The 23374-nt window shown below is 57.4% G+C and overlaps 1 protein-coding gene across 3 annotated transcripts; it reads left to right on the top strand.

Annotated features, from left to right (window-relative positions):
- The first annotated feature begins 205 nt into the window (after positions 1 to 205).
- Positions 206 to 23332, top strand: LOC105469143 (HID1 domain containing). Of its 3 annotated transcripts, none has more exons than XM_011719782.2 (19): positions 206 to 375; positions 9076 to 9225; positions 9771 to 9941; positions 10601 to 10717; positions 11350 to 11456; positions 11701 to 11817; positions 13768 to 13990; positions 14077 to 14133; positions 14960 to 15100; positions 15248 to 15338; positions 15532 to 15683; positions 15791 to 15869; positions 18065 to 18229; positions 19792 to 20019; positions 20415 to 20521; positions 20980 to 21060; positions 21720 to 21811; positions 22008 to 22166; positions 22438 to 23332. In XM_011719782.2, exons 1-19 carry the CDS (start codon positions 310 to 312, stop codon positions 22499 to 22501), a joined length of 2367 nt encoding a protein of 788 aa, XP_011718084.1. In that variant the 5' UTR covers positions 206 to 309; the 3' UTR covers positions 22502 to 23332. The 3 variants fall into 3 exon arrangements, with proteins under 3 accessions (XP_011718084.1, XP_011718085.1, XP_070939653.1); XM_011719783.2 differs by having other exon boundaries at positions 218 to 375; positions 10604 to 10717; XM_071083552.1 differs by lacking the exon at positions 22438 to 23332 and having other exon boundaries at positions 218 to 375; positions 20980 to 21079; positions 22008 to 22159.
- The last annotated feature ends 42 nt before the right edge of the window (positions 23333 to 23374 follow it).

The raw sequence follows: 23374 nt of genomic DNA, 5'->3' as shown, positions 1-23374 counted from the left end.
ACGCAGAAGGAAGAGCGCCGAGGCTCCGGGTGGGAGCTGAGAAGGCACCCAGCGTGCGGCGGCGCTGGGTTGGAACCACGGACTCCGCGGGTCTTCGGCGGCGGGCACGGCAGGTGCAGGAGGCGGACCCACGCGGGGGCGGGGCCTGTCGGGGCGGGGCAGCGAGGGGCGGGGCCGACGCGGGCCGTGGGCGGGGCGCGCCGCTAGTCTCCTGCGAGAGCCGCGGGGGCCGCGGAGCTGGAGCCGGAGCTGAAGCCGGAGCCGGGCTGGAGTCGGGGCGGGGGCCGGGCCGGAGCGGGCTCCAGCGCCATGGGGTCGTCCGACTCCAAGCTGAACTTCCGGAAGGCGGTGATCCAGCTCACCACCAAGACGCAGGTGCGCCACGGGGGCCCCGGCCTCCCCATCCACCTGCCGGGCTGGGGGCTGGGCAGGGCCGGGGGTACGCGAACTTGGCTCGCCGGGAGATGGGGGACGGGCGGGCCCCGAGCGTGACGCCAAGGCCAGCGCCGGAACGGGACCCTGCGGCCTGTACCTCGAAGCTCCATTCCCTGGCGCTAGTCCCCCACCCTCAGTCTCCTCTCCTGGGAACACCCCTCTCCCCGAAGCCGCTGCTGCCACCTTAGGCTGACGTGTGCCTACTCCCCGAGCCGGCGACACAGCTGTCCGCCTCCTGTCCCGCCCCCCGGCGTCCCCAGCTTCGCGTCTCCAGCCTCCTGCCGCCCCCACCCACCCATCCACCGTCCGCTCCCCTCCCTGTCCCTCATTGCCCGCGGGTCCCGGACGCACAGTCCCGGTTGACTCAATACAAACAAAGCCTGGCTGGCGCCCGCCCCGGGTCAGAAAAACAGCTGGTGTGCGCGGCAGCGGCCTCGCTGGGCCCTGGTAGATGCCCGTGGGCAGGGAAGGCCCAGGTCTTCCTGGGAACACGCAAAGAGTGGCGGGCAGCGAGGCAGCGTGGCAAGGGGCCCTGTCCCCAGGCCTACTGAGCACAGCCTCCCAGCTGGGGACCTCTCCAGGGGCCTCCCCGCGAGGCCCTGCGAGGGAAAGGCTGTTAGCCTGTGTGCTCTGTTCTCTGGCTCAGGAGTGGGAACCCGCAGGATGGCCCTCAGGCAGCTGGTGAGGGGCCTAGGGACCCTCCAGCCTAGTCCGTGCTTTTAACTCTCTGGTGAGTCCACAAGTGGCCCAATGGCCACCTCCTTGTCCCCAACACACATCACCTGGCCCCAGCAAGACTTCTTGTCTGCCCACCCCTTCTCTCCTGGGTTTTTGAACCAGGCCACTCTGGCCACGGAGATGCTCAGCCCTGACTCCCCATGTCCCCCATATTCAGGGGACTCAGGACCTGCTGCCATCTGGGACCTTCCTCTTTCCTGGTTCCCCACCTCCTGCTCTCCGGAGCTCTCTCTTGCTGCAGGCAGAGTGGGATGGAGGAAGCCAGCTCCCACGGCCAGCTGGTCACAGCTCCAGGGGCCAGACCTTGCTCCCTCACCCGCTTCCCCACCCTGGAAGGGTCAAGTGCGTAGCAAATGCCCAGGGCCTTTGGAGAGTCCAACCTGGGCTGAAAGACTCTTGATAGAAACCAGACCGCACTTCACTCCCCACAGCTCCTGGGTCGTTCTGGAGCTTGGCTTTTTTAGGATGGGGTTTTCGTTCTGTGGGTGGCAGGGAAGGTGGCAAGTGGGCTAGCCCCTCAGTGTAGGGCTGCAGGGAGAGGAGCGGGGAGGCAGGGAGGAAGGGAGGCTCCCATGTTTAACTGCCTGGAGAAGCAGCACCTTGCTGGAGGATTGCGCTTTGGGCTCGGCAGCTGGGGTGCCTTGCCAGGCCAGTGGGGCCAGCTCAGCAGGGTACCAAAGGCTCTGGAGTGGCCTAGATTCCTACCTGCTCAGGCCTTTTCCCCAAAATACTGTGCTTTTCCCCAAAATACTGTGTCCCTCTTTCTTTCCCTGGCTACGGCCCTATGATGGGCCGCTTGAGATGGTGCTGTTCTGTTTCCCAGCTGAGGACAGTGAGTGGCCTTGGAATAGAACCTGGTTAGGCTGGAGATCAGACCAGCCTTCCAGAGAGCACTAGGTCCTGTAGGCGGGCGGGGGCCTGGGATGCCCGGAGGGAGAGGCCCTCAGCGGCTGAAGCCTTGGACTCTGTGTAAGTGACCTGGCTTGGGTGGCTTGAGTGGCTTGGGTGTGAGGACCAGAACCCAGACGGTCATCACTGACCTTACCACTTGGAGTCCCCAAGGAGATTCAGGCCAGTTGTCCATAGGATGATATGTGGTTCCAGGCTCTTACAGGGTGTGGCTTGGGCAGCAGACAGGCTGACCTAGCACCTCTTTCCGTGGCCTGGGCCTGTGTCCCTGCTGCTCCACCTTCCTCGCCTTCCTGCCCTGCATCCTGTTTTCTTCCTGCCCCACCGTCCAGTCCTGGGTCAGGCCTGACCCTGGTCCTGAGAGCCAGCCGCTTTGGCTGTTTCCTGGTCCTTCCTCATAGTAGGTGGGGCTCTGGAGGGAGACATTCCCAGACTTGGAACCTTCTCCCAGATCCCGCGTGTTTGGAATTCTCTGCTGCAGGCCGGATGAACCTGGCGGGTGAATATTTACACATGTAGACATGTATGTGCGTGGAAATGCATGGTGACACAGTCCTCCAAGGCAGGCTTACCAGGCTCGAGTACTAGGGTACCTTCCCCCTGCACACTTGAGAGTCAAAAGATACAACTGCTCCCCAGGTCTGAGTGGGGGTCTGGTCTGAGCAGGGGCCTGGAAAAGCTGGGTTAAGAATATCTGATTTTGGGGGGCTGGGCTCGGTGGCTCACGCCTGTAATCCCAATACTTTGGAAGGCCGAGGCAGCGGATCACGAGGTCAGGAAATTGAGACCATCCTGGCTAACACGGTGAAACTCCATCTCCACTAAAAAAAATACAAAATATTAGCCAGACTTGGTGGCGGGCACCTGTAGTCCCAGCTACTCGGGAGGCTGAGGCAGGAGAATGGCGTGAACCCAGGAGGCAGAGCTTGTAGTGAGCCGAGATCGTGCCACTGTACTCCAGTCTGGGTGACAGAGCAAGACACTGTCTCAAAACAAAAACATCTAATTTTGGGCCAGGCACGGTGGCTCATGCCTGTAATCCCAGCACTTTGGGAGGCTGAGGTGGGCGGATCACCTGAGGTCAGGAGTTTGAGACCAGCCTGACCAACATGGAGAAACCCCACCTCTACTAAAAATATAAAAATTTGGCCGGGCGCGGTGGCTCAAGCCTGTAATCCCAGCACTTCGGGAGGCTGAGACGGGCGGATCACGAGGTCAGGAGATCGAGACCATCCTGGCTAACACGGTGAAACCCCGTCTCTACCAAAAAAATACAAAAAATTAGCCGGGCGTGGCGGCAGGCATCTGTAGTCCCAGCTACTCGGGAGGCTGAGGCAGGAGTATGGCGTAAACCCAGGAGGCGGAGCTTGCAGTGAGCAAAAAAAAAAAAAAAAATCTGATTTTGGCCAGGCGTGGTGGCTCATGGCTGTAATCCTAGCACTTTAGGAGGTGGAGGCAGGAGGATTGCTTGAGCCCAGGAGTTTGAGACCAGCCTGGGCAACACAGCAAGACCCTATCTCTAAAAAATAAAATAAAATAAATTAGCTGGACTGGGTGGGGTGCACCTATCGTACCAGCAACTCAGAGGCTGAGGTGGGAGGATTGCTTGAGCCCAGGAGTTTGAGGTTACAGTGAGCTATGATTGCGCCACTGTACTCCAGTCTGGGCAACGGAGCAAGACCCTGACGCAAAAACAAACAAAAGAAAAAGAATAAGGGAAGAAGGATACCTGGTTTTCCACCAGAGTAGCTCAGTTTCTGTGACCCTAGAAGCAGGGGCCTGCCTACCTCCAGCAAAAACACTTCCTTCGAAGATCAGGTATTAGAAGCTTCCTTGGGCTGGGTGGAGGCCAACTGGGGTCATTAAGGTAGGCGCCCAGCCATGTATCTCGCATTAGAAGCCTAAGGGGCCTCCGTGACCCTGACTAATGCCTGTAGCATCAACTTGGCCTGGGCAGGTGATCACCAAATCTGAATGTCCAAGCCACAGTGGGACCAGGAGAGGAGGCCCAAGCTGAGGAAAGAGGGAGGCAAAGTTCTGTTCCTAAAGTTCAAGGCTGGGATCTGTCGTGGCTGGAATCTCTCCTCTGCTTCCAGAATGGGCTATTAAGTCTCTTTCTTCATTTTGGATTTAGTCCCCCAGTGATACTGCCTGATGAACTAGGTCAGAGGTCATGCCTGCTTGTGCTTAGTTGCTGCCCTTTGAAGCGGGTAGTAGCTGCCTGGGAGGTGGGAAAAGTGTCAGGGATGGCAGCTTCCCGGAGGCGCTCCCAGATGGCTCTGTGGGTTTCCTGGGATGTCCTTCCTTGCCCCACCATGGCATTGGGGTGCCATGTCCCTGCACTCCAGGGAGTGCCAGAGGGCTGTCCTGGCTGAGGGCCCAAGGGCCAACAAACCCCAGCCCCAGGGCCCTCCTTTAGCCTTTGTTCCTCTCCCCCAGTGAAGAACTGGCTCTACCAGTTCTGGGACTGAGAATCATGGCCACATGTTACCCTGCAGCTCCCTGGGGTGGGGTGGGGGTGTCTGCTCGGGGAGTGGGCTGGGGTATGCCTGGACCTTGGTGAGGCATGCGACCCCAACTCTGAGTTTGGAGAGGTCCACTGGTGCTCAGCCCTGCTCTGTGGTCAGGCTGAAGGGGTCCCCAGGACTGAGCGCAGCTTCGGTAGAACAGACATTGGCTGAACATCTGCCATATGCTTTACCGGCAAGGTCAGGGATTGACAGGGCTTCAAAGCACGTGCACCCAGACTGTGGAGGCAGGAACTACGCAGGGTGGGGGGAGGGGTGGGGCCGGAGGTTCCCAGGTGGGAGCAAGCAAGTCTGGGGCTCTGGGAGGCTTCTTAGAAGAAGTAGCTTCAGAGAACAGAATTATTATTATTAAATATTTAGAGACAGGGTCTCAGTCATGTACGCTGGAGTACAGTGGCATAATCACAGCTCACTGCAGCCTTGAACTCCTGGGCTCAAGCGATCTTCCTGTCTCAGCCTCCTGAGTGGCTGGGACTACAAGTGCGTGCCACTACACGTGGCTAATTTTTTCTTTTTCTTTTTCTTCTTCTTCTTCTTCTTTTTTTTTTTTTTTTTGTAGAGATAGGGTCTGTTACCCAGGCTGGTCTCCAACTTCTGGGCTCAAGTGATCCTCTCACCTCAGCCTCCCAAAGCACTGGGATTACAGGTGTGAGCCACTCTGTCACCGAGGCTGGAGTGCCGTGGTACGATCCTGGTTCACTGCAGCTTCAACCTCCTTGGGCTTAGGCAGTCCTCCCACCTCAGCCTCCCAAGTAGCTGAGATGACAGGTGTGTGCCACCATGCCCAGCTGATGTTTTTTGATTTTTTTTTTGTAGAGATGGTATTTTGCCATGTTGTTCAGGCTGGTCTCCAACTCCTGGGCTCAAGCAATCCATCTGCCTCAGCCTTCCAAAGTGTTGGGAGTACAGGTGTAAGCCACCGTGCCCAGTCATTATTATTACTACATTTTTTATTTTTTCGAGACGGAGTCTCACTCTGTCGCCCAGGCTGGAGTGCAGCGGTGCGATCTCAGCTCACTCCGCCTCCCGGGTTCAAGTGATTCTCCTGCCTCAGCCTCCCCCAGTAGCTGGGATTACAGGCATACGCCACCATGCCCAGCTAATTTTTGTATTTTTAGTAGAGAGGGGTTTTACCATATTGGCCAGGCTGGTCTCAAACTCCTGACCTTGTGATCCGCCCACCTCGGTCTCCAAAGTGCTGGGATTACAGGTGTGAGCCACCACGCCTGGCCTATTATTATTATTGTTATTACTATTATTATTTTTGAAATAGAGTCTCACTCTGTCGCCCAGGCTGGAGTGCAGTGGTGTGATCTTGGCTCATTGCAGTCTCCGCCTCCCGAGTTCAAGCGATTCTTCTGCCTCAGCCTCCTGAGTAGCTGGGACTACAGCATGTACCACCACACCCAGCTAATTTTTGTATTTTTAATAGAGACGGGGTTTCACCATATTGGCCAGGGTGATCTCAAACTCCTGACCTTGTGATCCGCCTGCCTTGGCCTCCCTAAGTGCTGGGATTACAGGCGTGAACCACTGCGCCTGGCCATTATTATTTTTTTTTAACAGAGTCTTGCTCTGTTGCCCAGGCTTGAGGGCAGTGGTGCCATCACAGCTCCCTGTAGTCTTGACCTTTGGGGCTCATGGGATCCTTCCACCTCAGCCTCCTTAGAGGTTGGGTGGGCCCACCTGGTGAATTTGTTTCTATTTTTTGTAGAGACAGGGTCCCTACAATAACCATGTTGCCCAGGCTGGTCGTGAACTCCTGGGCTCAAGCAATTCTCCCACCTTGGCCTCCCAAAGTGCTGGGATTACAGACATGAGCCACCATGCCCGGCCCCAGAATTATTTTTAAACAAGATATATATTGTTTTCTGATGATAAGAGTAACGTGTATGAAGTGCAGACGTGTGGTGGTAGCAGCGACCTCAGGTTTTATTGGCTGTAGGATTTCAGAGAAGGAAGAAAGCCGTGTTGGAGAAAGCAGGAAGGGGTCTTGCCGGAAGTGATACTCGGAAGGAGCTGTAAAAGGATGGGCCTGAGGAGGTGCACGTGCCTTGGACACTCTGGTCCCTGAACATTCAAGAGGAGAAAAATAGTAACGTGTTCTTACAGAAAAACATAAAGAAAAATATAAAACCATGCAAAGGGAGAGTTGCTATTAACATTCTGGTTCATTTTCTTCTTTTTTTTTTTTTTTTTTTGAGACAGAGTCTTGCTCTGTCACCCAGGCTGGAATGTAGTGGCACGATCTCAGCTCACTGCAAACTCCGCCTCCTGGGTTCAAGCAGTTCTCTGCCACAGCCTCTTGAGTAGCTGGGATTACAGACACCTGCCACCATGCCCGGCTAATTTTAGTATTTTTGGTAGAGAAGTTTCACCATCTTGGCCAGGCTGGTTTTGAACTCCTGACCTCGTGATCCACCTGCCCCAGCCTCCCAAAGTGCTGGGATTACAAGCGTGAGCCACTTCGCCCGGCCTATTCTAGTCTTTTATTCATGTATAATTTAAAATGAATTGTGACCATCCTAGAGGAGGTTTTATATCTTGTGTGTGTGTGTGTGTTTTTGAGATGCGGTTTTGCTCTTCTTGCCCAGGGTGGAGTGCAGTGGCATGATCTTGGCTCACTGCAACGTCTGCCTCCTGAGTTCAAGTGATTCTCCTGCCTCAGCCTCCTGAGTAGCTGGGATTATAGGTGCCTGCCACCACACCTGGCTAATTTTTTGTATTTTTAGTAGAGACAGGGTTTCACCATGTTGGCCAGGCTGATCTCAAACTCCTGACCTCAGGTGATCCACCCACCTCATTCTCCCAAAGTGCTGGGATTACAGGCGTGAGCCACTGTGCCTGGCCATCTTGTCTTTTTTTTTTTTTTCCCCACATAACAGTGTAATCATTTTCCATTTGTTAATATTCTTGGAAAACATGATTCTGATGGCTGCATAATATTCACTTGTATGGCTTTGCCTTCATTTTTTAAGCCTTCTCCAATTGTTGTTTATTTAGGTTGATTCCAACTTTGCACTGCTATCAACAATATACATGCTCCCGCGTGCACATCTCTAATGATTTCTTTTGGAGAGATTTCTAGAAGTGAAATTTATGATTCAAATTAGTTGCCTTCATTGCCTAGATGACTGCCTAGATGACTCGAAGGGCATATATATGTTTTTTTTTTTTTTTTTTTGAGATGAAGTTTTGCTGTGTCTCCCAGGCTGGAGTATAGTGGCACGATCTCGGTCCACTGCAACCTTCGCCTCCCAGGTTCACACAATTCTCCTGCCTCATCCTCCTGAGTAGCAGAGATTATAGGTGCCTGCCACCACGCCCGGCTAATTTTTGTATTTTTAGTAGAGACAGGGTTTCACCATGTTGGCCAGGCTGGTCTCGAACTCCTGACCTCAGGGGGTCCACCTGCCTTGGCCTCCCAAAGTGCTGGGATTACAGACATGAGCCACTGTGCCCGGCTGGGCATGTGTGTTTTTAAGGCCTGTTGCCTCTGTGGGAATGGATTTTGGAATATATTGTTGTGGGGAAAAGGGAAAGAGGAGAAGAGAGAACAGCTCAGGTGAAGGTAAAGAGAAGAGATGGCAGGGTGGAGTCCTGGGGTAGTAAATGCAGGTGTGTGTGTGTATAACATACACATGTGTATGCATGTGTGTCTGTGTGCATGTGGGTAAGGCATGTTTCTGTGAGATCTTGGTTGAGTGCTGGGCTGAGATTTGGACTTGTCCCAGCAGGCAGTGGGGAGCCCTTGAAGGGCTCTGGGTGAGGAAGCAGTGCCTGTGGCAGCGGTACATGCAGGATGCCACCTCGGTGCATGGGTGGGCAGCAACGTAGAGGCAGGATTGAAGGAGGTGGATGTGAAGGCGGGAGCCCTGGCGAGGGCAGCCTGAGCTGCAGCACTGGAGGTGGGCTCTGAGAGGAGCGAGTTGGGGTCCGAGAGCCGCAGAGGTGAATTCACCAGATGTGGCAGCTATTTTGGGTGTGCTGCGAGAGGGTAGAGACTGGAGGCCTGTGGCGGGCAGCCTGGGTGACTGGGGACGGAGTACAAGTTGCCTTTGGTCTTCTTCCCATGGAGAGAGGGCACAGTCTTGACCTGGATCCCCAGGCATTTGACCTAATGGTGTGGCCTGGGGCTGTGCCGAGGTGCGAGGTCAGCCTGCCTTGTCAGGGGAGGATGGTGACTTAACCAGGGTCACACAGCCCCTCAGGGGTGGTGCTGGGCTTTGGCTGACTGTGCCTAGCTGACCCCGACCATGCACGCCCAGTGTCTGCAGCCTGACTGTGCTATCCAGGGGTTGTGGTGGCTGAAGGATGTCCCCCACCCATGTGGGAAGGCTCTGGGACCCCAGCTAGTAGGGGGACTCTGGCTTCCCTCTCGGGGTCTCTCCTGGTCACAGGTTGGGCAAACTGTGGGCCGTCTGGCCAGGAGTTGTATAACTCTGGACCCTTGGTCCCCCGACAGCCTGTGGAAGCCACCGATGATGCCTTTTGGGACCAGTTCTGGGCAGACACAGCCACCTCGGTGCAGGATGTGTTTGCACTGGTGCCAGCAGCAGAGATCCGGGCCGTGCGGGAAGAGTCACCCTCCAACTTGGCCACCCTGTGCTACAAGGTGAGGGCTGCCCAGTCCCTCGCTGCCACTCTTCCACCCTCCCAACCCACAGCAGGAGAAGGCAGGCATATCCAGGACCTCCCGACCCCCAGGTCCGGGCAGCCCTGTGGCTTCACCCAGCTCTCCCACTTCTCTCTCTGTGGGTCTCCTCGCTGGGCGGAGGGACCATGGCAGCCGCCATTTATGGGGGAATCCTCCGGGCCACATCTAAGTGAGCACCTTCTATAGATCGGTTCATTCAGCTCCCCCTGTGGGGTGGGTACTGCTAGTGTCGCCAGTTTACAGATAGGGAAACTGAGGCTGGGAGACTCACTTAGCAAGGCCTCAGCCATCCAGTGATGACCTGGGTCCTGGCTGTCCTGATGCTTCAAGCTGCTCTGGCCTGTGTCCCCGTCCCGCCAGGCTGGCTGACCCCGACTCCAGGTGGCTCCTCCGCCTGTGGCCCCACTGTCTCTCCTCTGCAGCCTGGATGCCCACCTGACCCCAAGTGCCAGGGTCCTCTCCCCACCTTCCAGCCTGCCCTCTGCTCCTGCCTGCCCCCACAGGCCGTTGAGAAGCTGGTACAGGGAGCTGAGAGTGGCTGCCACTCGGAGAAGGAGAAGCAAATTGTCCTGAACTGCAGCCGGCTGCTCACCCGCGTGCTGCCCTACATCTTTGAGGATCCTGACTGGAGGGGCTTCTTCTGGTCCACAGTGCCCGGGGCAGGGCGAGGAGGGGTCTGTGGGCCTGGCCAGGGCTGGGTGGGAGGCAGAGTTGGCGTCACAGGGAGAGCGCCCTTCAGGGCCGGCCATGCTCCTCCAAGCCTCTTCTGGGATTTGGGAAGTGTGGGGGTGGGGCCAGTGGGTGCTGCTGAGGGATGGTGTTCACGCCACCTCCTTGGGCCCTCAGTTCCCCTCCCATGGGGGTTTCTGTGTCCACAGTCCGGAAGAAGTAGGGTGTGGAGAGAAGCTGAGAGCCAGGGGTCACCGGGCAGAGGTGGGGGCAGAGGAACTGGGCCCTCTGAGGGCCGGAGAGGGACTGTACTGTCCTCTCTCCCCCACACCACCTGCCCTGGGTTTATCTCTGGGTGAGGTGCCGAGGGATGCAACACAGCGATTCCTAGCAGGGCTGAGACTCTTGATGTTGGGGGTCGCTGCCCAGTCCCCACCAGTTGGTAGGGGAGTTTCCCTTGCTGTTCCCGGCCAGGCTCCCTGCTCTGCCCCACTTCTGCCTTGGGAGGTTTGGGGCAACCAGGAGTCCACTTCCTGTCCTTTCATTCCTCTGCCCATGGGTGCCTGCCTGGGCTCAGCCCCTGTCCTCCACCACCCCGTAAGCCCTGGGCCACCTCTCCCTGGCCAGCTATCACTGAGGCAACCTGTGGGTGCTGTGTCCCCAGCAGGGAGAAGAGGATGATGAGAATGCCAGGCCCCTGGCCGAGTCCCTGCTCCTGGCCATTGCTGACCTGCTCTTCTGCCCGGACTTCACAGTCCAGAGCCACCGGAGGAGCACTGTGGTGAGGGTCCCCCAGCCCCCCACCCCCAGGCAGAGCAGGCTCCGGTCCTGGGTTGGGGCCGGGCCAGTTGAAGTTCCCTTGGGCAGATTGCACTGGGGGCCAGGGGGCTCCAGGAGAGCTGAGCTGCCTGGCACGTGTAGGCCTGGGTGGTGACTGGTACAGCTGGAGGGAAGCCAGCTGGGGCTGGCCCTGCCTGCTGCATTCGGATGGCTGGGCACAGACACCCATTGTCTTTGCCTGCCCAGGGTGGGTGGGGTGCAGGGCTTGGACACAGGAGGCCCAGCCCTCTTGTTTCCTGTGGCGTTATGGACTTCACCTTGAGTTCTCTGCCCACCCCCAAACCTGCGGCACCCAATCCCCTGCCCCTCCCTCCCTCTCTCCCTGTCCCATGCTGGACTGAGCAAGTGAAAGAACCAGTGTGAGATGAAAGAAAAACGAGCTTTCAAGAGGCCTAAGAATATTCATTCCTGCCCTTGTGCATGAGGACCGGGCCATTTTGAGGACCTGTCTTTAAGAGAATGGGGGGTCTCTGCCCCATGGGACTGTGCGAGGCTCTAGGTGGTAGGGTTCTGACCCAGGCTGCTGTTTACCTCTCGACCCCTAACCTGGCCTCTTCCTGGCCCTGTCCCGAGGACTCGGCGGAGGACGTCCACTCCCTGGACAGCTGTGAATACATCTGGGAGGCTGGTGTGGGCTTCGCTCACTCCCCCCAGCCTAACTACATCCATGATATGAACCGGTGAGCTTTGCCCAGGCCCAGAGCCCTCTTTGCAGCTGGGCCCCGGGCCTGGCCCCCACATAGCTCAGAGAGAGCCCATGGGCTCTCCCCAGAAGACCGTCCTCACCTGTGACCCGACCTTGGCCTTACAGGGGTCAGCAGGGGTCACTTCCTTCCATGGACCTGGACTGGGGCGCTAGGCTGGGTGGGCGGCACCTCCAAGAGGGAACTGGGATTCTAAGGTCCCCCCCTTCCCCCCTCCAAGGATGGAGCTGCTGAAACTGCTGCTGACATGCTTCTCCGAGGCCATGTACCTGCCCCCAGCTCCGGAAAGTGGCAGCACCAACCCATGGGTTCAGTTCTTTTGTTCCACGGAGAACAGGTGAGGTCCCGCCTTTCTGCCGCTCTCCTCCCTCTTACTCCAGGCAACCCAGAACTGAGTCCACTCGCCAGCCCCGGGTCTCGTTTGAGGGGAGGTGCTGCCCCCTGGTGGTGATAAACTTTAATTTACCAGCAACACCTTACACCAGCCCCTTCAGTCTCTCTTTGGAGTCCTGGACAGGACAGAATCTGGGGGCCCCTCAGTGATCCCTCCCTGAGTTCTCCATCAAGAGCCGCCTGTCCAGTAGAAATAGGATGTAAACCACGAGTGCAATTTTAAAATTAAAAAACGTTAAAAAGTAAAATTGGGCCAGGCGCGGTGGCTCACACCTGTAAGCCCAGAACTTTGGGAGTCCAAGGTGGGCAGATCACCTGAGGTCAGGAGTTTGAGACCAGCCTGGCCAACATGGTGAAACCCTGTCTCTACTAAAAATACAAAAATTAGCTGGGCTTGGTGGTGGGCGCCTGTAATCCCAGCTACTCAGGAGGCTGAGGCACGAGAATCACTTGAACCAGGGAGGCAGAGATTGCAGTGAGCCGAGATTGCGCTACTGCACTCCAGCCTGGGTGACAAAGTGAGACTCCGTTTCAAAAAATAAATAAATAAATAAAATTAATTAATAATATATTTCATATAACCCGATATACCCCAAACTTTAGCATTTAACATGGAATCAGTATATAACATTATTGAGCTGTTTTACATCCCCCCCCCTTTTTTTTTTTTTTTTGATATGGAGTCTTGCTCTGTCTCCCAGGCTGGAGTGCAGTGGTGCGATCTCGGCTCGCTGCAAGCTCCACCTCCCGGGTTCACGCCATTCTCCTGCCTCAGCCACCCCAGCAACTGGGACTATAGGCGCCCGCCACCATGCCCAGCTAATTTTTTTGTATTTTTAGTAGAGACAGGGTTTCACCGTGTTAGCCATGATGGTCTCAATCTCCTGACCTCGTGATCCACCTGCCTCGACCTCCCAAAGTGCTGGGATTACAGGCGTGAGCCACCGCGCCCGGCTGGCACATCCCCCTTTTCATACTAAGTTTTCAGAATCCAGTGTGTATTCTGCACTTATAGCAGGTCTTAGTTCCAATCAGCCACATTCCAAGGGCTCGACAGCTCCTTGTGGCTTGAGGCTGCTGTGTGGGATCCTGCAGTTTAGAGACCGGGTTGGGGTGTATGTGTGACAAATACCCCGAAGGGCAGGGAGGCCCAGCCCACATGAGGCACTTATGGACTGTGGGGGACATGTGAGCATGGGGCGGGGGGCTGTCACATGTGTCACATGGCAGGGTTGAGTATTTGAGCAGGTAGCTCCCATGGGGAGCTGTGTTGGCCGCATAGGGTCAGTGCCCAGCAGGTGGCGGTCAACCTCCGCCTTTCAGACTCTGGTCCCTACATGACACGTCTTATTCAGGTTTCCTTGTCTTCTGCTCAACCTTCCACCCTACTCCAGAAGAGAAGGCAGCTAGGCAGTCCCCTCCACCAGCCATGGTCAGAGGCTGGCCAGAGCTTTTTTTCTCACCAGCCTTATCAGGCAAACTGCCACCCTTTGTCCCTCACTTAACCTCTCTGGGTCTCAGCTTCCTCATCTGTAAGACGAGCAGCTTGAACCCTGACATCTCTTGAGTCTGAGTGGAGTCATTCTGTGGCCTGGGAACTGGTTGGCTGAGCCTGGGCTCTGCTCCCCGAGGGGAAGCCCGCCTTCTCCATGGGCCTCCAATCCCATCTCTGAGGCCCTGAGGGAGGGTATCTGCCCCTTTAGACCCTAAGGGGTATGAATGTGCCCTACTCATGGTTCTGGGCTTCCCCCACCCACTCTTTCCAAGCCACTCCCTGGCCTGGCGCTAAAATGCTTGTTGAATGAGGCTGATCCTCCCATGTGGCCAGAGGGGTGTGGCCAGGGGGCTGGGCCCCGGTGGAGCCTCTGCAGCCTTGTCCCCTCTCCTGCTGCAGACATGCCCTGCCCCTCTTCACCTCCCTCCTGAACACCGTGTGTGCCTATGACCCTGTGGGCTACGGGATCCCCTACAACCACCTGCTCTTCTCTGACTACCGGGAGCCCCTGGTGGAGGAGGCTGCCCAGGTGCTCATTGTCACCTTGGACCACGACAGCGCCAGCAGTGCCAGCCCCACTGTGGACGGCACCACCACTGGCACCGCCATGGATGATGCCGATGTAAGCATGGGAACATGAAGGGCAGCTGCTGGGGCTGCGGGTGGCCGGGAGGACGCCTGCTTACCACGGGCTTCTCCTCTTGGCAGCCTCCAGGCCCCGAGAACCTGTTTGTGAACTACTTGTCCCGCATCCATCGTGAGGAGGCAAGTCCATTCCCCACAGTGGCTTTGCAGGGGGCGGGGGGATGCAAGTGAGACAGGGATATGGGGGATCCTGACCCCTCCATGAAGGAACCATGCTCTCTGTGGGCTGGGGCCACCCCAGATGAAATATTGGCAGGGCTGTGAGGGTTTCAAGGTGCAGGAAGGGCTGATGGCCTCACCTGGGTAGAAGTAACTGGGAAGGCTTCTAGGAGGAGGTGGCTGATGTCATTTCAGAGGTGGTGGGGAGAGAGGGGAATGACAGTGGACAAGGGCTTCAGGCCAGGCAGTCCCAGTTCACATGTCTTGTGATCTTGGTTGTGAGGTGCTTGAACTCCCAGAGTTCTAACTTCTGCAGCTAAAACACAGGACACTAGCTGCCTTCTCACCCCAGCTGGTGGCAGGTCTCAGTAAATGACACAACAGTGGAATGCCCCTCGAGTGTGATGGGGTGATGGGGGAGTATTTTGGGGAGGGGTAGAAGGATGAAATCTGTCAACCATGAGTCTAAGGTGGGCAGGGACGAGGTTGAGGGTGTGCATGTGTGGGAGCTCACTGGGAGCGGCAGCCTTGCTCAACGGGTGCACAGCCCAAGGACAGAGAGTCTGCAGTCTGGTGGAGGGGCCAGGGCTGTCCACACCTATGAGGGACTCCGTTTCCTGAGGCATCGCCCCAGGACAGCTATGGATGATAGCATCAGGGCCCTCGGTCTCTGGAGGTGGGATCTGGCTCTGGGGGAAGGAGGAGGCATTTGTGGGGGGCCTAGGCTGGGAAGTTGGAGCTGTGGGGATCATGCTGGACAGGCCCGCTGCTCTGTCCTCACCCCCAGGACTTCCAGTTCATCCTCAAGGGTATAGCCCGGCTGCTGTCCAACCCCCTGCTCCAGACCTACCTGCCCAACTCCACCAAGAAGATCCAGTTCCACCAGGAGCTGCTAGTTCTCTTCTGGAAGCTCTGCGACTTCAACAAGGTGGGCCAGCCTCGAGGGGCCCTGCAGGAAGATGGAGAGCAGCTGCTCCAATAGCCCAGGGGCAGGGACAGTGTCAGACTGAGGGGGGTGGGGCAGAGCTGCCCCTCCCTCGAACTCAGCCCACTTGGTCCCTCCCCGTACCCCCAGAAATTCCTCTTCTTCGTACTGAAGAGCAGTGACGTCCTAGACATCCTTGTCCCCATCCTCTTCTTCCTCAACGATGCCCGGGCCGATCAATGTAAGACCAGGGTGGGGTGGGATGCTGGGGGCTTTCCTGGTGGCGAGGTGGAGGGCCCGCCATCTGCCCTGCCTCCCAGGAGCTCAGGCCTGGCACTCTAACCTCCCGGGAGGGAGGCCCCCAAAATGGTCCCTGTCTGGGCCCCTCCCTCCCCCTCCCACCCGAGTGACCCCTCCCACGTCACCTGCCACAGCTCGGGTGGGCCTGATGCACATTGGTGTCTTCATCCTGCTGCTTCTGAGCGGGGAGCGGAACTTTGGGGTGCGGCTGAACAAGCCTTACTCGGTTCGCGTGCCCATGGACATCCCAGTCTTCACGGGGACCCACGCCGACCTGCTCATTGTGGTGAGGGGGCTCGTGTGGCTGGGCCCAGCTGGTGCAGGGGCGGCGTCCTCTTGGCTGAGTCTGGAGGCAGCGGGGAGCCCACAGTGCCCCTGTCCCTCCTGGCACAGGTGTTCCACAAAATCATCACCAGCGGGCACCAGCGGCTGCAGCCCCTCTTCGACTGCCTGCTCACCATCGTGGTCAACGGTAGGGACCCGGAGCTCGCACTCCCTGCACTCACCACCAGGTGGTGCCAGGCCACAGACCAACCTGCCACCTGCTCCGGGGTTCAAGCCCCTCCAGCCCACAGAAAGAAAGCAAACTTGTGTGCCGTTCATAGTAGCCACATTAGAAAAAAAGGGTGACAACAATTTAATAATATGTTTTATCTATTCCACTGTATCCCAAACACCATCATCTCAACATGTAGCCTATGTAAAAATTACTAATGAGATATTTAATATTCCCTTCTCACACTCAGTCTTGTCGCCCAGGCTAGAGTGCAGTGGCGTCATCTCAGCTCACTGCAACCTCCTCCTCCTGGGTTCAAGCTATTCTCATGCCTCAGCCTCCTGAGTAGGTGGGATTACAGGCGTGTGCCACCACACCTGGCTAAGTTTTGTGTCTTTAGTAGAGTCAGGGTTTTGCCATGTTGTCCAGGCTGGTCTCGAACTCCTGACCTCAGATGATTCGTCCACCTCAGCCTCCCAAAGTGCTGGGATTACAGGCATGAGCCACTGCATCTGGCCTTTTTTCTTTTTTAAATTTTAACCATTTCTTTGACATCTGAAGGAGTTTAGCCCTGTTTATTGGAGCCATTGGTAGTCCAATAACACTTTTACTTTATTTATTTATTTAATTTTATTTTTTTTATGTTTGAGACAGAGTCTTACTCTCTGTTGCCCAGGCTGGAGTGCAGTGGCACAATCTCCATTCACTGCAACCTCCCGGGTTCAAGTGATTCTCATGCCTCAGCCTCCCAAGTAGCTGGTATCACAGCATGTGCCACCACGCCTGGCTAAATTTTTTTTTTTTTTTTTTTTTTAGTAGAGACAGGGTTTTGCCATGTTGGCCAGCCTGGTCTCGAAGTCCTGGCCTCAAGCAATCTGCCTGCCTTGGCCTCCCAAAGTTCTGGGGTTACAGGCGTGAACCACCACACCCGGCCATATTTCATTTTATTTCTAATTATAGTGATGGGATCTCACTGTTTCCCAGGCTCATCTTGAACTCTTGAGCTCAAATGATCCTCCTGCCTCAGCCTCCCAAAGTGCTGGGATTATATAGGCGTGAACCACTGTGTCTGGCCTCTTGTGTGTTTCATTTGTGCAGCATACGCATTAGGACTAGCTGTGTTTCAAGCACGAAGTGGCCATACATGGCTGATGTCCACTGTGTTGGGCAGTGCAGGTTTGGATAATTGGAGTCACACAATATGGGGATGTGGAAGCCCCACCCTTTCTGCCTTTGCCATCCGTGTCCAGTCCCCACCCTCACCCAGCAAGGACTGCACACAGCTGCTGGGGAGAGGAAGCAGAAGGAGTCAGGCTCCCTGGGGTTCAGGACCTAGCAAGGCAGGTGGCCAAGGGCTGGGGCAAAATGCCTTCAATGTGAACATCTTTTGGAGAGGATGGTCGTGGCTAGGGCCGGCTGGCCTGTCTGTGGCCTGGTTTAGACTGCAGGGTGGGTAGTGTGGGGTGGTAGAGGCCTCTAGCTGGGCTGTGATCTCTGGGGCCAGGACTGTCCCTTTCCCTCCTGGTTCACCCTCTGGCTCCATCTCACAAATCTCAACTGAGGCAGTTCTGAGAACACATTTGTGAACAAGACAGCCCCGGTCCCTGCCCTGCGGAGCCCTCAGCCTAGGGAGGGAAAATGACACAAGATAAGGAAGCGTGCAGATAGATCAGCGAATGTCTGGCTGGGTGTGCCCCCAGGGTGGGGCCCCAAAATACATCTCTAGTGACATGACAGCTTGACGTTCTAGAAAGATTTAAAGTCCTGAGTTTGTATCCTTGCACGATCATTTCATTACTGGGGAACTTGGGCCAAGTTTACAATCTTCTTTGAGCCTCAGTTTACCTATCTGTAAAATGGGGATGATCTTGTCTGTGTCCTGCCTCCCTCATGGTATGGGGGGACTGGCATGGGTGGGATGCGTGTGGCTGTGTAAGCAGGACAAGCCGTTTTCATAGTCGAGGGGTGAGGGTGAGGCCTAACTGCCTCCCAGGACTCTGCACGCAGTATGGCCAGTGTGGACTCGGCCTCTTGGGCCTTGGACTTCCTGGCTCTGCAGGGGTCAGGGAGGGATTGGGAGCAGGAGCCTGTTGTTCCACCTGGGCCCAGGATGTGCAGGGATGGCTTGGTGGGGCGGGGGGCCCAGGAGTGAGCTGGCCCCTCCCCTACAGTGTCCCCCTACCTCAAGAGCCTGTCCATGGTGACTGCCAACAAGTTGCTACACCTGCTGGAGGCCTTCTCCACCACCTGGTTCCTCTTCTCTGCCGCCCAGAACCACCACCTGGTCTTCTTCCTCCTGGAGGTCTTCAACAACATCATCCAGTACCAGTTCGACGGTGAGGCACCAGCCTGAGGCCCTGGTGATCAGGGTGGCCAGTGGGCCTCCTTCCTACCTAAGGAGGGCACAGCCCAGGAGGTGGCCTCTGGGAGGTGCTGGACTGCTTGCCTTCTGCCCCCAGTTCATTCATTCAGTGTACATTTATTGGGCATCTATAGTGTACCTGGGTGCAGGGGATACAGTGGGGAACAAAGCTTTGCTTCTTGCCCTGTGGAGCTCACAGCTGGGGCTGGAGGCAGGGAGGGAGGCTTCAAACAGATGATTACCCTCTAATGGACATCTGAATTTTTTTTTTCCGATGGCATCTCACTCCATCACCCAGGCTGGACTGCAGTGGCGTGATCTTGGTTCACTGCAATCTCCTTCTCCCAGGTTCATGCAATTCGCCTGCCTCAGCTTCCTAAGTAGCTGGGATTACAGGCGCCCCCCAATATACCTAGCTAACTTTTTGTACTTTTAGTAGAGACAAGCAATCTGCCTGCCTTGGCCTCCCAAAGCACCAGAGTTACAGGCATGAGCTGTTGGGCTGGGCTTTCCCCTTTGTGGGATTTCACCATGTCAGCCAGGCTGGTCTCAAACTCCCGACCTCAAATGATCCACCTGCCTCGGCCTCCCAAAGTGCTGGGATAATAGGCGTGAGCTGCCACACCTGGCCTGAAGTGTGATAAAAGGGAAGTGCAGAGTAGTAAGACCCTGATGGACATCTTAGCAGCCTGTCTGCCCAGTGTCGCAGACACCCGGCTGCCTGCTGTCACTTCAAGCCTTGCCACTCGTTAGCCCTGTGACTGGGGCACGTCACCTGACCTCTCCGAGCCTCAGTGCCCTCATCTGTAAGTTGCTCATAACAATGGTTCTAAGAGTCCTGGTCTCAGAAGGTATTGGGAAGATTGAGCAAAATAACCCCCAGAAGGCACTTAGCACAGTGCCTGGCAACTTAAAAATGATCAATTTTTATTATTGCTATGTCCAAAGTCGGTCAAATTTGCAGTGATCTCTGAGGGAGAAATAGGGGTAAGGTGGGGCAGGAGACAGCACATGCAAAGGCCCTGGGGTGGGATGTGGAACTGAAAGTGAAGAGTATGGCATGAGGCAGGACCAGAGATGGGGACTGGGGCCTGAGAGCTGGGAGAAGTCAGTGGTGGGGGATGGACGGCAGGCACACGCCACGTTATCCTCCGTGACTCCTCCTGGCCACCGTGCTCGGGGAGAGGCAGAATACTTAACAGCTGGCCTGCTGTGGACGCTGCCATGCTGGGGCCTGTCCTCCTTGCCAGGTGTTAGCCCTTTAGTGCTGGGTTGTGGAGGGGGACTCAAAGGCACTGGGGCAGGGGTGTTGTGGGGTGCTCTGGTCTGACATGCTGGGATAGCCATAGTGGGCACACATAGCCAGTGCCAGCAGCCCTGCCCCAGCACTCTCTCTTGGGCTCCCTGTACCATCTCCAACCCCTTGGGCAGACACCCTCCTGTCCTCCAAACTCCCCCTTCCAGGAAGCCCACCCAGATTGGACGTGGGGAGCTGGAGGGGGCCTCCCTGAGGTGAGGCATGCTCCCTGCCCATAGGCAACTCCAACCTGGTCTACGCCATCATCCGCAAGCGCAGCGTCTTCCATCAGCTGGCCAACCTGCCCACGGACCCACCCACCATTCACAAGGCCCTGCAGCGGCGCCGGCGGACACCCGAGCCCTTGTCTCGCACCGGCTCCCAGGAGGGCACCTCCATGGAGGGCTCCCGCCCCGCCGCCCCTGCAGAGCCAGGCACCCTCAAGACCAGCCTGGTGGCTACTCCAGGTCTAGTGCTAGTGGAAGGGAGAGGAGCGTGGATACCGGTGTGGCTGGGGGAGGGACACGGTCTCAGGGTGTCACCCCCATCTCTGGCAAATAGCGTGGCTTGTGTATGGAATCCGAGGGGATGGGGCTGGCCAACAGGGATGGGGGGAGGGTACTGGGTGGGCTTAGCATGTGTAGCTTGGTGTTGGGGGCAGAGCCTCAGGACGAATGTAGACTCTGGAGGGATGAGCACAGGAGAGGGTGTTGCAATGATCAGACACTGCCTCTAGAGCCAGCGGAGGTTCCAGAGGGAAGCAGGAGTAAAACAAACACAAATAAAAAGTAAAGTGGGTGGAGGAAGGGCTAGAAGGGGCACTGTGGAGGGGGGTCCTCACTCCCACCTGTGCCCTGCCCAGGCATTGACAAGCTGACGGAGAAGTCCCAGGTGTCAGAGGATGGCACCTTGCGGTCCCTGGAGCCTGAGCCCCAGCAGAGCTCAGAGGACGGCAGCCCGGCCAAGGGGGTGGGTGATGGGGACTCCTGGAGCCAGGCGTGGCTGGCCCTTCCCTTCTCCCCTGGCCTCTGCAGTGGGGGCTGGGCCGGGGCACTCTGGGGTCACCTGCAGCAGAGGGGCAGACACCCAGTGCCCAGGACATTAGGGCCAGCGATGCTGACTCCCTTGGGGGTGGGGGCCTTTCACAGATCCCTCCCTTGTTTACTGGTCCCGGCGAAGCCCTTGGCCTTCAGACTTCTCATCCCTCCGCCTTATCTGAGCTGGCCTTTACCCAGCCTGCCCTGTCAGCCGCTGGCCCTAAACCTGTCACTAGGTTGGGCTGGGCCTGGGGCCTGGGGCAAAGGCTGCTGGGCTGGGCCTTCCCCTTTGTGGGATTTCCAGCTGCCAGTGGAGAGGGCTCATTGCCCCCCACTCTACCCCTCACCCAACCCTGCCATCCCTCACCCCTGTTCTTTTCTGGGGGCCAGGAGCCCAGCCAGGCATGGAGGGAGCAGCGGCGACCATCCAGTTCATCAGCCAGTGGGCAGTGGAGCCCAACGCCGGAGTGGGTGAGGGACCCCATGCCAGGCGAGCAGGGGCTGGGATTTGGGCAGATGGTACAGGGGCAGGAGCTGGGTTGGGGTTCCCTGGCCCAGGGAAGCTCAGTGAGGATGGCAATGAGTCCGAATCGAAGGACCCTGGCGTAGCAGCCTGGCTCCGGCTCGGTCCTTCCGGCTGGTGACATCCCACGTGTTCGGCCTCTCTGGCTCAGTTGCTTCCTTTGTCTCCACTGTTGCCAGAGTCCCCAGCAGGATTAAGCCCCAGGCGCCCTCAGTGCTCTCTTCCTTAATAAATCACTCTTTCCGACTTCCTTCCCTGAATCTCATCCCCACGCCCTGTGTCTCCTGAGATCACGCCAGTTGCACTGGAACAGGGATAACTGCCATTCCTGCCTGACCACGCTGTTGTGAGGGCTAAAGGCGACAGTCCCCCGAAAGGCACGTGGCACAGCCATGGCTTAATGCGGAGCCATGGCTTTATGCGGAGCCATGGCGCTTGCCATCAATAACAATGAACTGTTCCGGGGTCCTGCTTGGTGCCAGGCTCGTGCTGCAGGGAGCAGGGGTGCTTTCTGCCTTGGGGAGCCTGTGGTTCTGGGTCAGGGTCAGGCTTGCCCTGCAGCCTCCAGGGTTGCTTTCTCAGCCCCAGGAACCCCATCCCTCCCCAGGTCCTCTCCTGGAAGTCAAAGCTGCCTCTGCAGACCATCATGAGGCTGCTGCAGGTGCTGGTTCCGCAGGTGGAGAAGATCTGCATCGACAAGTGAGTCCGGCGCCAGCAGGGCCAGGGGGTGTGGGCGGGGCCGGGGTGTGGGCGGGGCCAGGGGTGTGGACTCTGGGCGGGGCCAGCCTAGGCTTAGGTGGGTGTATGATGGGAAGCATGGGTCTTGGGAGTCCAGAGTGAGCCCTGTGCTCCTCTAGACCACGTGAGTGTGCTGGAGACACCCCTCTCCCTGCAGGGGCCTGACGGATGAGTCTGAGATCCTACGGTTCCTGCAGCATGGCACCCTGGTGGGGCTGCTGCCCGTGCCCCACCCCATCCTCATCCGCAAGTACCAGGCCAACTCGGGCACTGCCATGTGGTTCCGCACCTACATGTGGGGCGTCATCTATCTGAGGTGGGCCCCAGGGGGTGGGGTGGTGTCCGCCTGAGAGCCTGCCCAGCAGGCCTCAGCAGGGACCTCAGCTCTGGGCCCCACCACCCATGGTGGACTTCATGTCAAGACAGTCAACTAAGGCAGCCTTGCCTGGTTGAGGGTGGCACCTGCAGCCCAGGGTGGGACATCGCGATGGAAAGGGTTGGCTTGGCCATTCCTGCCACCCAGCTCCTCCTGGTGCCTTGTCTGCAAGGTGCCCCAGCACCTGGGTAACCCCCCACTTCCTCCACAGGAATGTGGACCCCCCTGTCTGGTACGACACTGATGTGAAGCTGTTTGAGATACAGCGGGTGTGAGGATGAAGCCGACGAGGGACTCAGTCTAGGGGAAGGCAGGGCCCTGGTCCCTGAGGCTTCCCTGACCCACCATTCTGAGCTTTAAATTACCACGATCAGGGCCTGGGACAGGCAGAGTGGCCGAGTCCTGAGTGTCAGGCCCCAGAGACCCCTGTGGCCAGGACAACGTGGACCGACTCTGATCTCCCTCAACCCCTAGGCTGGACTCACAGGAGCCTCATCTCCGGGGCTAAGCCCCCACCAGAGACCACTGCCCCCAATAGTCAGACTCCCCCTTTAAGACCTGGCTCAGTGCTGTCCCCTCAGTGCCCACCCACTCCTGTCCTGCCCAGTGCCAGAGGCAGAAGCCATCAGGTCACTGTGCCCTAAGGGGTTTGACCAAGGAACCACGGGCTGTCCCTTGAGGTGCCTGGGCAGGGTGAGGGGGTTATTCCAGCCTCGTAACCCGAAGCCAGCTGTTCCAGGCTCCAGGGGAAATAGGTGTGGCCAGGCTGCTCCTCGAGGAGGCTGGGAGCTGGCTGACTGCAAAAGCCAGGCTGGGGCACCTCCCGTATACTTGGGCATGGTGTGGGGTGGTGAGGGTCTCCCGCTGTATTCTCCTGGTCCGTGGAAATAGCCTGGCTCCCTCTTACTCAGTAATGAGAGGTAGGGAAGGGAACCGGGGGGAGCCATTTAGTCCTCCCTGCCCTGCCCACTGCCTGGATGGGGCGATGTCACCCCCTCATCCTTCCCCCAGCTCTGGCCCCTGGGTCCCGCCCCCCAACCCCCTGTGTCAGAACAATCTTTGCTCTGTACAATCGGCCTCTTTACAATAAAACCTCCTGCTCCACATTCTGACTTTGCGGTTGAGGCAAGGGGCCAGGTGTGGCTCTT

Source organism: Macaca nemestrina, chromosome 17 (genome assembly GCF_043159975.1).
Source record: "Macaca nemestrina isolate mMacNem1 chromosome 17, mMacNem.hap1, whole genome shotgun sequence".
NCBI classification, from domain to species: Eukaryota; Metazoa; Chordata; class Mammalia; order Primates; family Cercopithecidae; genus Macaca; species Macaca nemestrina.
This window is presented reverse-complemented; position numbering and strand designations above follow the sequence as displayed.

What these genes read in the sequence shown, in the direction of transcription:
- LOC105469143 (XM_011719782.2), top strand. Translation starts at nt 310, where the DNA reads ATGGGGTCGTCCGACTCCAAGCTGAACTTCCGGAAGGCGGTGATCCAG. An exon ending in GCCACCGGAGGAGCACTGTG is followed by an intron (nt 10,718 to 11,349) that starts GTGAGGGTCCCC and finishes CCCTGTCCCGAG; the next exon opens with GACTCGGCGGAGGACGTCCA. An exon ending in TACATCCATGATATGAACCG is followed by an intron (nt 11,457 to 11,700) that starts GTGAGCTTTGCC and finishes CCCCCCTCCAAG; the next exon opens with GATGGAGCTGCTGAAACTGC.